General features: G+C 38.3%; 1 protein-coding gene across 1 annotated transcript in view; it reads left to right on the forward strand.

Annotated features, from left to right (window-relative positions):
* LOC107755207 (transcription factor IIIB 90 kDa subunit-like) overlaps positions 1 to 16,252 on the forward strand; it is a 63,312-nt gene that overhangs the window by 37,450 nt on the left and 9,610 nt on the right. Inside the window, exons 12-15 of the mRNA XM_016571926.1 lie at positions 2,964 to 3,028; positions 3,445 to 3,526; positions 3,875 to 3,927; positions 4,549 to 4,820. Of these exons, the coding sequence (XP_016427412.1) occupies positions 2,964 to 3,028; positions 3,445 to 3,526; positions 3,875 to 3,927; positions 4,549 to 4,820 (472 nt within the window). The remainder of the gene's footprint in view (positions 1 to 2,963; positions 3,029 to 3,444; positions 3,527 to 3,874; positions 3,928 to 4,548; positions 4,821 to 16,252) is intronic.

A 16,252-nucleotide genomic window follows, 5' to 3' on the forward strand; every position in this document is an offset into this window, starting at 1 on the left:
GTTTTTGTGAAGCCAGATTTCAAATCAAATATGGTGCCACAGGTTGGACGTCAATAATATCAAATCATTGGATTGCACGTGTCTCATGAACAAATGTCGTATTTAATTTGAGAATTAGTAATGACTTAAATTTTCGTTTATTCATCACATAGCTACTTTGAAATTCATAAGTACTAATTTTTTACTTTTTGGTACTTGGATTTTACATTTATTTATTTAATTATTTATTTATTTATGGAGTTTAACACATTGCTTCGTACTGTTGTGGTAGTTTAGAGCTATTGAATGAAAAACAGAGAGTTTAAATTATTCATATATTCTTATTTCTTTCTTGCCATTCAGATGCGACGATAATTTGAGATAAATTGGATGTTTATTGTTCGACAAAAGCTGCATTATGCCATTCTAATAGGAATTGGGAGTTTCATGGGAGGGCAAAAAAGTTCCCCATGCAGATTGAGCTCATGTTCAAGTTGGACATGCAAATTCAACACACTGACCAACAGAAATCTGCTTAGTTTGAAAGTGACTTCTGTGTTATATATCTGTATTCTGTTGACAATTTATTTTACAATTGACCTTTTTTTGTTGGCTACAAAATTTAGCTAAAATTGTTGACTTTTAAAATTTAGCTAAAATTGGTGACTTCAAGCTGTATGCTATTTGTTGGTTGTATAGCTTAGTCTGTGTGACCTTTGGGTGACTACTTTCACATTTTTCAACCCCCTTCGAAATTGGAGCTCCTTGTGAGAGGCTACCGTCATCTATCCAACCCCAATCAGCCACACGCCAGCCTTCTAAAGAGCAGAAACCTGATCGAGGCATGTTGTTTTTCTTTCTCCCTTCTATCCAATCCGGCTGTGCAATCGCTCTGGGGAAACGCTGTGATTTGCTCCACTGGGTTTGATATGTGACAGCCACTCCAAGCTGCCTGCAAACAAGCCCAATTCTCTCATAGACCAGTGTGCCCATGTTGGTCCATGCCTGAGCAAGTATCCTATCTCCATCTTATGGACGAAATACCTGGATTCAATTACAGTCCTGCTAAAGATTTAGAATTCACCTACCCGTTGAAAACCAGGTGTTAGAGGAGCAGGCAATTGGAGATAGTAGAAGATGTAATTGACGGTGTGAAGAAGGTAGTGAGAGCAACCACAAACATTTCATATGAGACTGGCCTTTGACTGAAACCATGTGACAAAGAAATTGTGAGTTAGGACATTTGTACACAATTGCTTGACCCACACAGCACCCAGATTACAAACCTCAGTCTTCAAGGGGAGAATAGATTTACCTTCCAATATCTGTGCCATTGAACTGAATGTGTTGTTATTAAGGACGCTAGTTATAAATTTGTCAACAGTTTAGATTTTTAAGGGGTCTTTAAACTATTTCATACCCAGGACCTGCAAATATTATGCTCCTTTTGTTAAAATAATGTTAGATATATAAACTAAATCTTTGTATTTAATAAAATTGTAAAGATTTAGATTTATTTGTTGCTTTTAAAATCTAAAATTGTCAATAGAATAAAATAATCATGATTAATTTAATGATGTCTGGTCTATAAAAGGCAATGAAACCGTAATAATATCAAATGCTTTAAAATTACTGGGGTTTTTTCCCCCCTCAAATTTTCTATGGACCCTCAAGCATTCCAGTGCTGACCCCACATTATGTAATGTGGCTTGTTTTTCTTTCCTTGGCTGTTAAACTGGAGTTAGAATCCATTTTTTAGAAGGTGCCTCTGATGTTTGCATCTCAAATGATACTCAGTCAAATGATACTGGACACTACAGCCTTTGAAGTAGTGTGATGTGTCTTAAACCTCACACATGCAAGTGTAAGAATCTGAGATGGGGACAGATTGTGATCTATTTTCTTTTGTCTCAGTTCAGATATTTAAATCTGTCTCGCTGTGAGAACGTCACAAGCGTGTGAATGTGAGTCGGATGGCCACAGTAGAGACGCCATTCAGATCTCTCTATGTTCAATTAATGAACATCTGGTCTTGATCCACAGAGGCTCCACCAATCCAATCACACTTTTCCCAGGCCAACTTTGCAGCTCTTTATATTAGGAGAAAGAATTTTCGTCATATGAAAATCAGCTTTAAAGTCACTTACAGAGAAAGGTTTGTGTGTTGTTGTTTGCTTTAGTTCAATCCTTTGGCTAGGTTTTTAAAAAGGTTAGCTTGAATAGATAACGCAAAACTGAATACAAATGGTATTCAGAATCAGGGTGTTTCTTTTGTGTTATCTAGATAGTTTATACTTGATCCATCTTGAGTAAACACTATTGATTCTTGGATTCCAAATGTTCATATGTTTTTAATTCTCTACCCATTAGATTCTCATTTACAGGCAGAGATGCTGCTTTATTTTGTGATTGTTTTCTTTCATCATGTCTATTTGCAGCTCTCTTTTCTTGCCCTGATCACATTTATATTTATATATTCTTATAGACACTTGCTAATTGTATTCAGGTGGTGCTTATAACACATATTTATGTGAATCTGAGGTTACATCAGGACATTTTGTATTGTAGCGTACAGTAACATTGCTGTTCATATTTGCCTCAATATGAGATTTTAATTTAGGGATTAATGAATGTGACACTGTGGATTTTAAGACAATTTGGGAAAGTATTTGAGGAACACACGAAATCCTTTCATATCACCGCTAAGCCTATTAATGGCAATTACACAACAAAGAGCTGGCAGTGCGTGCATTATTGGGAGAACGCCACCAAAGTACTTCCTGTGTAGTGTACCATCTCTGACAGCTGCAGACTCCAGTCAAGCAGGACAATTTTCTTCAGTTTCATTCTGAAATGGGGAATTCACCTGAATAGTCTGTGCATGCTATCTGATGGGAATTGCTTCCACAAAAATCACATAATCAGACTCCTTTGTCATCATGTTTTCTCACTTTATTCATTTTTGTGTCTTTGTCTTTCTATAGTGGAGGATAAATCAGATAATGGGGAACTGGATCTGGATGGGATTGATGAAGAAGAAATTGAAAAGGTATGTAGTTTTATTAATGGATTTATGGATAAACTCTTATATTCACTTGACTTGCACTGCTTTTTTCTGGTAAAAATATCTAAACATCTTTACAAGAAGATACCTTTACTTAAATCAAAATTCTGTTAGGTAATAAGACATAAATCTCACAAAATGTTGTTGGATTTATGCTTATGCTGAAAGCATGTGTTATGTCTTGTGTGGAAAAACAAGACAAAAATACTAATTAAGCGAAACACATTATTGCAGTGTAAAACATTACTGTGTTGTTCTCTGAAAATGGAGCTTGAAACTTTTATTGAACTTTAGCAGGTCATGTGAAGTTCAAAAAACTGTCTGATGTTCTGCATCCCGGATTCATAAATGATCACCTCTTAGCATTACTTATCAGCATAGGCCTGTTATCTTCTCTGCAGTACATTTTGAACGAGATAGAGGTGGAGGCCAAGACAGAGCTGTGGATGAAACAGAACGAGGAATATTTGAGGGAACAGAAAGGTAAGCGAATAGGAAAAGAAGAGCTTAATGCATTTATTAACACAAGCTCATACACTCGATCTGTGCTGACGTCAGAGGCAAGAGACTGCTCAACCACAGAGATAAAAATTCAGTGAAAGGAAGGATTTTGTTTTTAAATACTTGCACAGTGAACTGCTTCCTGCAATTTTATCCCACGACTGAACCTTGTGAGATTAAGTTAGATAAAAGACCTCCTAAAGTTAAAACATTGTAAGAGTTTGTTGAGTTTTTGAAGCCCTTTATTTTTTTATTGCTTTTTGTGTCTACTCTAAAGCACTCCATTTGATAAAGCCATTGTGTCTCCCTATTTTTATTTATGTTTTTCAGAAAAAGAGGAGAGAATAGCTAAAGAGAAGGAACAAGGGACCTATAAAGAGAAGGTGAGTAAGTCGTGAGTGTGTGCGTCTGCCTGGGCTTCCCTCACATGCCGGGGTCTTCAGACACTCAGCAGCTGCAGGTCCTAGGAGACCACATACTTTCCATTTTAACTTCACTTGCTCCTCTGGTTTCACCCCAGGCTCTCAGTGTCGCCTCTCCTTAACCTGTCTGCTCTGACATCTGCACCGTGACTTCCAGTCGGGGTTGGATTAGCCGGCCCTGCTCTGCACCTCTAATGAGGTGCCTTGAGCCTGATAGCAATTTCAGGTACAGTAGTCCACTTGCTGACTGTGAAGAGACTTGTTCCACTTTGCTACACGAGGAACACGGTCAGTGGTGACTAGATCAGATGGGCTTGATAGTTTTTCCAGGCTACTAATGGGATTCTGTCACTTTGCTGTTGACAGCTGTTAGCCTGACATCATTATATCAAGGCCCAATGGGGAAAATGAGACCCAGATGCCCAAAGAGATAGAAATGATCACTTACTTAAGTTACCAGTATGCTTTTAGCCTTCAGAAATGTTTTTAGAAAGCCAAAGGACTCTATGAATAAGAGCCATGTAAGCACTGACTCCAATGTTTGTTTTTCACTGTAAACAACTCCTATTCCAATTTGTCTAGCCAAAGAAGCCGTCCAAGAAGCGAGAGCCGATCCTGGCCAGCACTGCGGGAGAGGCCATAGAGAAGATGCTGGAGCAGAAAAAGATCTCCAGTAAGATCAATTATGATGTTTTGCGGGACCTCAACAGCAAGGGCAGCGGGAGCAACGCCACCCAGCAAGCCGAGGATGTGCCTGCCGGTGGCTCTGGGCGCAAAAAGCTGATCCGCCGCAAGAAGCAGCCAAACAAGAGCAATCTTGGCCTCGCAAAACCTGCAAGCCTCATGGGCAAGAGGTGAGGATTTAATGAAGAGTGAATCTGTTGTTTATTTTGATTTTTTTCACTTGGTTACTGTTGGCTCATGGTGCGCTTTACAACTTTTTCTGCTTTTTCACTCCCTGAAACCACTAAGTCTGTCTTTATGTAGTAACAGGGACCTGCTCCAAGTGGCAAAGAGACTCTTTTGTTCCTCAGACTTTATGCTTATGCTGAAAGCATGTGTTATGTCTTGTGTGGAAAAACAAGACAAAAATACTAATTAAGCGAAACACATTATTGCAGTGTAACACATTACTGTGTTGTTCTCTGAAAATGGAGCTTGAAACTTTTATTGAACTTTAGCAGGTCATGTGAAGTTCAAAAAACTGTCTGATGTTCTGCATCCCGGATTCATAAATGATCACCTCTTAGCATTACTTATCAGCATAGGCCTGTTATCTTCTCTGCAGTACATTTTGAACGAGATAGAGGTGGAGGCCAAGACAGAGCTGTGGATGAAACAGAACGAGGAATATTTGAGGGAACAGAAAGGTAAGCGAATAGGAAAAGAAGAGCTTAATGCATTTATTAACACAAGCTCATACACTCGATCTGTGCTGACGTCAGAGGCAAGAGACTGCTCAACCACAGAGATAAAAATTCAGTGAAAGGAAGGATTTTGTTTTTAAATACTGGCACAGTGAACTACTTCCTGCAATTTCATCCCATGATTGAACTTTGTGAAATTAAGTTTGATTTTTACTGTGAAAAATAAAAGATTGACGTCCTAAAGTTAATCTGCTCAACGTTGTAAGAGTTTTTTGAGTTTTTAAAGTCCTTTATTTTTTTATTGCTTTTTGTGTCTAGTCTAAAACACTCCATTTGATAAAGCCATTGTGTCTCCCTATTTTGTTTTATTTTTTTTTCAGAAAAAGAGGAAAGAATAGCTAAAGAGAAGGAGCAAGGGACCTATAAGGAGAAGGTGAGCATGTTGTGTGTGTGTGTGTGTGTGTTTGCACGTCTGCCTTTTTCTTATGTTGTCAACGTGGGCTTTCCTCCCATGCCAGGGTCTTCAGACACTCAGCAGCTGCAGGTCCTAAGAGACCGCATACTTTCCATTTTAACTTCACTTGCTCCTCTGGTTTCACCCCAGGTTCTCAGTGTCGCCTCTCCTTAACCTGTCTGCTCTGACATCTGCACCGTGACTCCCTGTCGGGGTTGGATTAGCCAGCCCTGCTCTGCATCTCTAATGAGGTGCCTTGAGCCTAATAGCAATTTCAGGTACAGTAGTCCACTTGCTGACTGTGAAGAGACTTGTTCCACTTTGCTACACGAGGAACACGGTCAGTGGTGACTAGATCAGATGGGCTTGATAGCTTTTCCAGGCTACTAATGGGATTCTGTCACTTTGCTGTTGACAGCTGTTAGCCTGACATCATTATATCAAGGCCCAATGGGGAAAATGAGACCCAGATGCCCAAAGAGATAGAAATGATCACTTACTTAAGTTACCAGTATGCTTTTAGCCTTCAGAAATGTTTTTAGAAAGCCAAAGGACTCTATGAATAAGAGCCATGTAAGCACTGACTCCAATGTTTGTTTTTCACTGTAAACAACTCCTATTCCAATTTGTCTAGCCAAAGAAGCCGTCCAAGAAGCGAGAGCCGATCCTGGCCAGCACTGCGGGAGAGGCCATAGAGAAGATGCTGGAGCAGAAAAAGATCTCCAGTAAGATCAATTATGATGTTTTGCGGGACCTCAACAGCAAGGGCAGCGGGAGCAACGCCACCCAGCAAGCCGAGGATGTGCCTGCCGGTGGCTCTGGGCGCAAAAAGCTGATCCGCCGCAAGAAGCAGCCAAACAAGAGCAATCTTGGCCTCGCAAAACCTGCAAGCCTCATGGGCAAGAGGTGAGGATTTAATGAAGAGTGAATCTGTTGTTTATTTTGATTTTTTTCACTTGGTTACTGTTGGCTCATGGTGCGCTTTACAACTTTTTCTGCTTTTTCACTCCCTGAAACCACTAAGTCTGTCTTTATGTAGTAACAGGGACCTGCTCCAAGTGGCAAAGAGACTCTTTTGTTCCTCAGACAAAGGACATGATCAAAAAGGCTGTTCCTTTGCGTTTGGAGGACTACATTTCTTCTTGTCGGCCTCCAACATTTTGTCTTTGCTTTGCTCCTTTGGCTGACCTTCACAGTCATTTCTACCAGGAGAAAGCTTGTCATCAATTCAGTGCCAGGACTGTCTGTCTGCCATCACCTGGCACCCTGTAGTGCATGCTGGGAGCCTGCCCCTTCTCCAATTAATAGTCCTCCAGGGCTCCAAACGTCCCTGTGAGAGAAGTAATGAATATACGACAGACAGACAGAGCGCAAGATCAGGACTTCTACACTTTGGCATTGAAAGATAATTTCTCATTGCGTTATGTCTTTCCTCCAGTCCATTTCGTTAATGATAATTACTAATTTCATTCTGAATGGTGAGATGATGATGAATCAGACATATGAACGCTGTCGGAGACCTCATATCCTGAAGCTTCGAAATGGCAATTTACTGACCCCTTTCTTTTCAATCTTATATTCATGAACGTGTTTGAAACAAACTATACAACTCTCACATTGCTTTTATTACCTTTGAGATTTTTTAAATCTAAATATAGTGGATATCCTGAAGATATAAAAACATAGCTGGCTAGTGTTGTCACTCTCTTTGCCTGGTGGAAATGCAATATATTTTCTTGAAATTATTATTTTTGTTACACTACCGTTCAAAACTTTGGGGCCGGTCAGATTTTTTTATGTTTTTAAAGAGAAGTCTCTAATGCTCACCAATGCTGCATTTATCAATACAAAAAATGTCATGTTTGTTAAAATTTATTTTAAAGTGTAATTTATTGTGATGGCAAGCTGAATTTTCAGAATCATTACTCCAGTCTTCAGGATCTTCATTATCTTTCAGAAATAATTCTAAGCTGATGTCTTGTTATTATCAATGCTAAAAACATTTGTGCTGTCTGCTGTGTAATATTTTTGTGTAAAATCTAATACTTTTTTAAGGCTGTAGAATAGAATAGAATTGTTTTATACTAATGTAAAAAGAAAACTGACCCCAAAACTTTGAATGGTAGTGTACGTCTTTTTTATTTCTTTTTCTTAAGTAATTTTACCCCATTTTATTCAGGAATTCCATGTTAAATTATATTTGTATGTCCTAAAAGCCATTTCTAAATGTATTTACTTAATTTGTTAATTTAATACCAATATTTGTTCATGAAAATTCTCTAGTGTTGCGAGGCATGATGTAAGTCACTTTGCTTGAACTGTTGTTCGCCCCATCAGCTGGCAGAATAGCAGAGGCCAGTGTAAAAATATTAAATCATCATAGTCTGATGACACTGTGGAACAAATTGGACGATAAACTTGAATTTAGTTCCAGCTCCAGTTGAGAGAGCTTGTTGAAACATGGGAACATTTGTAATGAGCTGTCATGGGAGGGCAAAGAGTTTTAGTTTCGTTGCCACGACTTGCAAGTAGCAACTGTCTAAGATATTTCACGCAGTACTTTTAAATGGTTCAAAAGAGCCAGTAGCCACTTTTCTCTTCTGAATTGACTAAGTCTGCAGAAATAAATGTCTACGATTGCCCAATTGCTCATTGTTCACAATGCATGCAGTTCTTGCTGTCAGAAAACTCGCACTCACACTGATCAAAGCACATTTCTTCAAATATATTTTCTTATATGAGCTGTTCCATAAGTCATTTTTGGGCCTGAATAGATCTATTTGTCATAGATCTATTTTTCTAGGTCCTGTTGTTACTCTTCTTCACTGCCTTGAGTAGCTGACAGACCCCTTAGACGTTCTGCTAACCAGGTAGAATTGGTAACATCCCTCCCCCTTTACCAGCCTCACACACCAGCTGCCAGATTGAACCTCTGGACGACCTCCAAACTAACAGCAACGTTGAAGCGCTCCTCCAAAAAGATAAGAAGATAATTGCCCTCCAGTTCCTATTCTTTAATTTCCTTCCCCCTTTTTTCACCTCTTCAAACCTTTTTCCTTTTCTACCCTTGTCTTTTAGTAAAGGGTAAACCGTTCTTAAAACTGCTGGGATTTGCTTTTTGAAGTGTAAATCTGATCTCGGTGCTCGAGGATGACCTGTCTATGCCTCTCTTCTCGGCGTACCTCAGAAAAAGTGACATCCCGACAGAACGCTTCACCTCCCAGCTCCAGCGTGCTGCCTGATCCTGTTTCTGATCCTCGTTTTACAGTAACGGCTCCCGCTTTTGAAATCAGACTCATGATTTGAGGAGCAGCATCGACCATGGGGACTTGGGAGTGAAGAAGTATATGTATTTCTGCTCTCTACCAGATCCAGTCTGGTTTTTTAGCACCATGACAATGTGAGTGGAGACTGATTTGTAAATGTTAGCTTAAGGTCAGACGGTATGAGTTATTCCTGAGATGTACTTTCCACCAGGCCTACACTCTCATTTATTTTGCCTGGCACATCCGGAAATGGCCAATGAGCCCGGGTGCCCTGATGCGTTTCACAGATCCTTCCCTTTCTGTTTCCACCCTAACGTTAGTCCACTTCCAGCAGTATGGCTTTTTGCTTATTATTACAGCAGGCTTTCAATGTCCATACTGTTAGACCCCATCGACTTGCGTTCTAGAGGGCAGCAAACCAAGGCAACCGACTGTGGAGAGTGTCATTCGGTCCATCTCAATGGAGCTCCTTGTCGCCAAAAACCCTTCACCAACTCCTAGCAACAAGAGCAGCAGAATGAGTAATTTTGTTTGTTTCTAGCATGGTCACGTTGACCCAGGACCAGCGTGGAACCTGGCTGTATAGCAAAGTCGTTCTCTAAAGTCTTTTGTGACAGAAAATCTCTTGTTGTTGTACTCGTAGGCCTAAGTGAGATAAGGTGGTAGGAAGGACCTCTAGGATCATCTTGTGCCTGGTTCTCGACCTCTAAGCTCGGTGAAAAGGTTTTAAGCCGGGTCTCTCAGCATGGAGGGCTCTATTGTTCGAGGATGCCATTTATCAGTGGGTTGAGATCTGTTAGTCCAGAGGATGTCTGGTGGTGGGAGTAAGGTAGCCACATCCTGCTGATGGGAATCATGTTTGGTTGAGGCAAAGCAGCTGGATTGTTTCATTTAATATAGTGAGGTCACTAGAAATAACTCTGGATTTTAGAGCGGCTCTAATGAAATCACAATGATAAGGGAAGGAAATCCATAGTTGATCATAGATCTACAAGACAACCCAAATGTTAGCGTAACTTCTGCTTGTAATAGCTGTAGTTGATCATTTTGGTGCAAACATTTTGGCTAAAAATCGATGAGACCACACTTTTTTAGCATTCTTAGTTCTATAAGTATTTTCACATTCATTTTCTCAATAGGGGGGAAAAAAAACATGAGCAAAAACGCCCAGCTCCAACTTTTTTGAAGCAAAAATACTTGAAAATCAGAGAAAGCACAAATGCACTAATGTCTTTCACGAGTTAATTAACACTGTGGCCCATGACAAACTATTGAATTATCAACATTTATTATAAAATATGTCATTTAATATATTATAAATGTAAATGAATTGCATAAATAAGTATATATAAAAATCTAAGTTGTTTGTTGGAAAGACTGATTTGACTGTCATTTGCATTTATGGGTGTGGTTCTTTGGCAACATCGACTTCTCTGATTGGTGAACCCAAGGCATTGACTGCTTCAGGATTGTGGGTAGAGAATTTGAGTGTTATTGAGTGACTCTTGCATTCTGCAGATGTACATTACCCTTCAAAAATTGGGGTTTAAAATACAGTAAAACCATATTGTGAAATATTACAATAAAAAATAACTGTTTTCTATTTGAATATATATTTAAAATGTAGTTTATTCCTGTGATGCAAAGCTGAATTTTAAGCACCATTACTTCAGTCTTCAGTGTCACATGATCCTTCAGAAATCATTGTAATATGCTGATTTGATGCTCAAGAAACATTTTTTATTATCAGTGTTGAAAGCAGTTGTGTTACTTAATACTTTTGTGAAAACCGATAACGAACCAATTTATTTTTCAGGATTTTTTGATGAAAAGAAATTTCAAAAGAACAGCATTTATTTGAAATTATTTATTTGACCCCAAACTGTTGAACGGAATTGTATATATAATCATAACCATCTCATATCTCATGTCTTGAAAGGTTTATGTTACTGTTAAAATATGGAGAAAATGAATGAGATTTTTACTTCCAAAACTTGCCTGTTGTGCTCTATACACCTCCACACCCATCACTCACCTCAACAGATGTTACAAGGCCAGAAATCTGCAGGTGATGCCGAGAGGCCATCTTGAAAACCTTGCGCGCTCTCTTACCTTTCCCTTCCATCTGCACTAGAGTCACAGAGGGAGGTTGACTCAGTCACAGCACACTTCTCAAGCTGTGTCAGCAGAAGTCTTCTCCCACTCATCTTCCCTGACTGACTCCAAGCCGTTAATGGAAACTGCTCTGTCTCCTGGTGGCATGGGGCAGATATGCATGTACAGATGTTATTGTGATTGCAGGTGATTGAACCTCCTGTGCACTTTCCTTGCCACTGCAAAGTTTTGATGGCTTTGTCGTACACAAAGCGCTACAGGTTTTGGGCGAAAGCTGTTACTAAGCAGCGGTCCCTTTGATGAGAAGAAAATTGCTACTTGCTCCATGGAGGCTTCGCGGCATGTCAAATTCTTCGTGTGTGATCGGTTCAGGGCGTTCTCACTCCCACACACTGTTTTGTTTGGTGGTAGGCAATGATTAAGAAGTCGCTTCAACAGCGCCATGGTTGGTGAATAATATGAGTGTTGGAGGCAGTTTACAGGATACTTTTAGTGTATTGCACATTTGTGTGTGCATGTATTTTATATGTAATTTTGGGGTGTCTGTTTAAAATGTATACACTATGGTTCAAAAGCTTAGGATCAGAAGTCTCTTATTCTCACCAAAGCAGCATTTATTTGATCACAGAAAACCGTAAAAACTGTAAAATTCTGAAATTATTTTGGTATGGATTTTTAAAATGGATTTTAAAATGTAATTCATTCCTGTGATGACAAAGCTAAATTTTCAGCATCGTTACTCAAGCTTAATTGCATGATCCTTATTAAACTCTATTATTTTTGTGGAAATCATGATACATTATTTTCAGGATTCTTTGATAAATAGAAAGTTCAAAACAAAACAAATGTCACTTTTTTTAATGTCACAAATTTTATTTAGTTGTATAATATATATATATAGGCTTTTGTCTTTCGAACACGATGCACAAATCATTTTTTTCTCATCTGATCCTCTTTCACCTAATATTTTTACTTGATTTTAAAATAAATGTTTTAATAATTAAGTATCACATTTGCATGTTCATGGTTCTCTGAGGCTGGTTATGGTCACATGACATGCAGGTAAACAAATTAAATATTTCATGTTTTTAGTAAATGTTTTATTTTGATTGATTTTATAATGACTTATTTTCATAAAAAAAAATTATGATTAAATTAATTATTATTATAACCACCTACAGTTCCTTCACAAAGCCCAGTTTGGAAAACCTTGACATAATATAATGTTTAATGCACTTCATGTTGTTAATAACAATGAATGGAAAATATTTTCTTAAACTTTGTATTTTTATAATATGGTACAAGATTATCCTATTTAAATCAATGCGATAAACAAGATACTCAAAAACACCTACTCAAAAGTAATCTAAAGTCACAACAGTGAAATCGGGGACAAATCCTCCCCTCTGTTGCTCTGGACTGCTAGAGGGTGAGATATAAGTAGGATAATCACACCTTTCTTCTCCTCCATGGATCTTTATTTCTCTCGAAGCCTTGCCCCCGAGTCAGACCCCTGGGGGCCTTCCTCAGTGGCCTGCAGGAAGTGTGATAAGATGCCTTGTCACCACGAGGTGTAGAAACCACTGGGCCCTAATTGTTGCCTCCTCCAGGGTCAGATTGCAGGTATCTCCTCCATCATGCTAGATCTGAGAGAAGGAGCTGAATGCATAATGGCTTTGTCCTTCAGGAAGAGGATGCTCTGTGATTATTTGTGGGGAAGCTTTTTTGTTGTATGTTGCTGCTGTTCTCAGCGCAGACAGACTCTGTGTAAGCTTCCCCACTGTTTTATATGAGTTCAGTGATATTTGATGGTTATTATTGATATTTTTCTAGCTGTGCAACCATTTTGAGGTGGAATGAGGTTCACTCCCAAAGAGGTAATAGTGGGTTTGGCTATTATAGGTCATTGAAGACTAGCTGTAAAGTAGTTTAGACACTGGTTTGAACACTATTGCCTGATGTTTTGGTTTTGTTTACATTCTTTCTATCCTTCACCTTTTCACCTTTTCTTTGACATATTTCTCATGTTTCTACTTGAAGCTATTTTTGAAATGGTTTAAGACTTAAGACTGGTTTATATTTGTTTTAAGCATGAATAAATGCAAAAGGGATTGAGTAATCTATATTTTAGCTAATTAATTTTGAATTATTTATGAATATTTGCATTTTATGTTTAGACCTGCCCCTCAATCTGCTCTCCGACTGCCCCTACAACTTAAACACTTATACCCCCAGCTGGAAAGCAGGGATTACAGCTGCGTAGTGGCACCCAAAGCTGGTGGAGGAGAGCCTCCATCCATTACACTTCTCTCCCCCCATAGATTTATTTACACAAAGCCAGCTGACGTGTAATATTGGTTCAACAGAAATATTACTTCCCCCTGTCAGATTTCATCGACATGCATTATTGGCAGACTGGCATATGGGCCCGGCGGAGTGCTCCCTCTGAAATGGCTGAGTCTAGGCCAGTTTTTTTCCCCCCCTTTTTAAAAAAAAATGAGATCACACTAAGAGCCGTTTAAATGTGTTGCCTAGCTACAAAGCCCATAAGAACACATCAGTAATAGTGGAAGTGTTTAATTTCCGCCCTACAGCCTTCAATGTGTTATATATAACCCATATGTGAATAGACTGTTAGCTTTGGTACTCAAATACATACTTTGCTGCTAGAATTACATATATGTAGCTGGAAGATGAGGAAACAACTGTATAAATTTAGACTAGAAGCACCAAAGATTTTATCCAATGTTATTAAAGCAAAAAGCCATGAGAGGCTGTGCATTACATTTATTCTAGTTTAAGTAGGCCATTCTGTGGCATGATTATAGACATCAATGTTCAGTAAATACTTTTATTAATAATCATCATATTAAGAATCATAATAAACATTTGGTCTTCCACCAAATAAAATTGTTTGTCAGCTTCACTGTAGGCTGTTCATGGTTTACGGTTTATGGTTATAGTTTTGAATTTGTGGTTGAACCTCATCCATTTGGAATTTATTGTTAAACTGTCTTTATGTTATATATTTATGATTATAATTATTATAATTTTATAATAGGTATTAAGAATAGTATTAACTATAATATTTATCTATATCTATTTAATCTAATACATTAATCACATAATCAAGTCCAACCATGTTCAGTTATGTTTATATGTTTATGGAAACATGCTTTGAACTGCATACTGAACAACTCTATATGCTTTTGTTTGCTTGCTCGTTTATTCAGAGCTTTATCTCTCACAGACCTGATGGTGTTTACATCAGTGCTTCATTCTGCCTTTGAAAGAGTCCTGGGAGATCCTAGGAAATTATTGATGACAGAGCAGTGTTGGGATTGATTGTTAAGTGGGCAAATTTGTCTTGCATGAATTCGCTCCATTAGCCAGCTCATTCACCATCTGGCCCAGGGCAGGAGCGGGCTGCCGGGGGGGACCTGGCATAAGGACTGGGCGTCCTCACCAGCTTCACCCATTCGGCCCCGAGGGCACCCCATCTGACCTGTGGATAGGCCCATTTTTACCACCTCCTGATAGGTCACGAGAGGGACACCCAAAATGTAGCACTCTGTTCAATAATGCAGGTCATCCATCTGCTTCTGGTGATTTACTTTCAGTTAAGATGTCACAGTTCTGTTCTGCAGATGTACCGATTTTGACTTCACACTTTCGAAAATCCTGTGAAAATCCTGTGAGGGGGAAGCAATGCACAGATGCTACCTGATGTTGCAGTACCTCAGACCTCCTGTGTACAGTATATCTGAAGATAATGCAGTGTTTAGCCACTATGGTTTTGCTAGGCTGACAGACTTTTCTCAATTTAATGAAATGCATTACTCAGTATATTAAACTGAACCTTGTGTTCTGTCATATTTAACTCAGATTCAGCTGTTTAGGTCCTGCTGAAAAATCATCCTCTTTTTAAGTTGGTTTTAATAAGATGGGTGCGTGTTGGGATTTAAGAGACATTTCAGAGATCATAAAAGATTTCTTTAGTCTTAGGGCAAAATTGGAAGCTTGGGTTTACACGTGCAAACTGATTAATCGCCTTAATGATATCTTTGTCTCAGATGAAGTTTTGACAGTATCACAGTCATCATTTCAATTTTGTATGTAAATGAGGATGTCAGAATGAACACAGACACTGAAGACTTAAAATGCCAGTCAACGTTGTCAGTCGTGACCAAAGACTTACTGTAGCTATATGTATATCTCACAGCCTGACATAAAAGATGTTGATGTAGCACAGTCTGTATGTTCACTCCTACAAAATTCTCAAAATGCATATGTTCACCTACTGAACTGTCGTCATGTTTTATTCAGTCTCAACAGAAATGGAGGCTGAGAGCGTATTTCAAAATGACACTGTACTTTTTATCTGTTACAATGATGCTGAAAGATAAACAAAAATTGTCCCAGAAGCATTTTATTATTTTATACTGTTAAAAAGTTTGTGGTCAGTAAGATTAAATGAATAAATAAATAGACTTTCTTTTAAAAAGTGCTTTTGTTCAGCACGAATGCACTAAATTGATCAGTAGTAAGAATAAAGACATTTTTTATAAAGTTAAAATGAAAAAAAAAAATCACAAAATGTTCTTTGAGCAGCAAATCATATCATTTTCTGAAGGATCGTGTGACACTGAATACTGGAGTAATGATGCTGAATTTTCCAGGAATTTTCCAGTTTTGCCAGAAATAAATTGCATTTTAAGATATATTAAAGTAGAAAACTGTTATTTTAAATTTTAATAATAATTTACAATATTACTGTTTTTACTGTATTTTTGGTCAAATAAATGCAGCCTTGGTGAGCATAAGAGACTCAAGAAACATTAATAAATCTTACCAAACCCAATCCTTCGAACAGTGGTTTACAGCGATGTTGCTGATAAGTGACAGTGATATTTTAATGCTCAAGTCATCAGTGTCTCAATGTTCAGAGAATCAAGATCCTTGTCTGTAACCAAATTTGTATTCACAATGCGCTAATTCATACTAACGAGACACAGCATACAAAAACTGGAGTTTAATTTAAACAAAAAGACTTTGTAAATTCAATCAACCTTGTTCACAATCTC

Source organism: Sinocyclocheilus rhinocerous, unplaced genomic scaffold, assembly GCF_001515625.1.
Source record: "Sinocyclocheilus rhinocerous isolate Xijiao unplaced genomic scaffold, SAMN03320098_v1.1 scaffold562, whole genome shotgun sequence".
NCBI classification, from domain to species: domain Eukaryota; kingdom Metazoa; phylum Chordata; class Actinopteri; order Cypriniformes; family Cyprinidae; genus Sinocyclocheilus; species Sinocyclocheilus rhinocerous.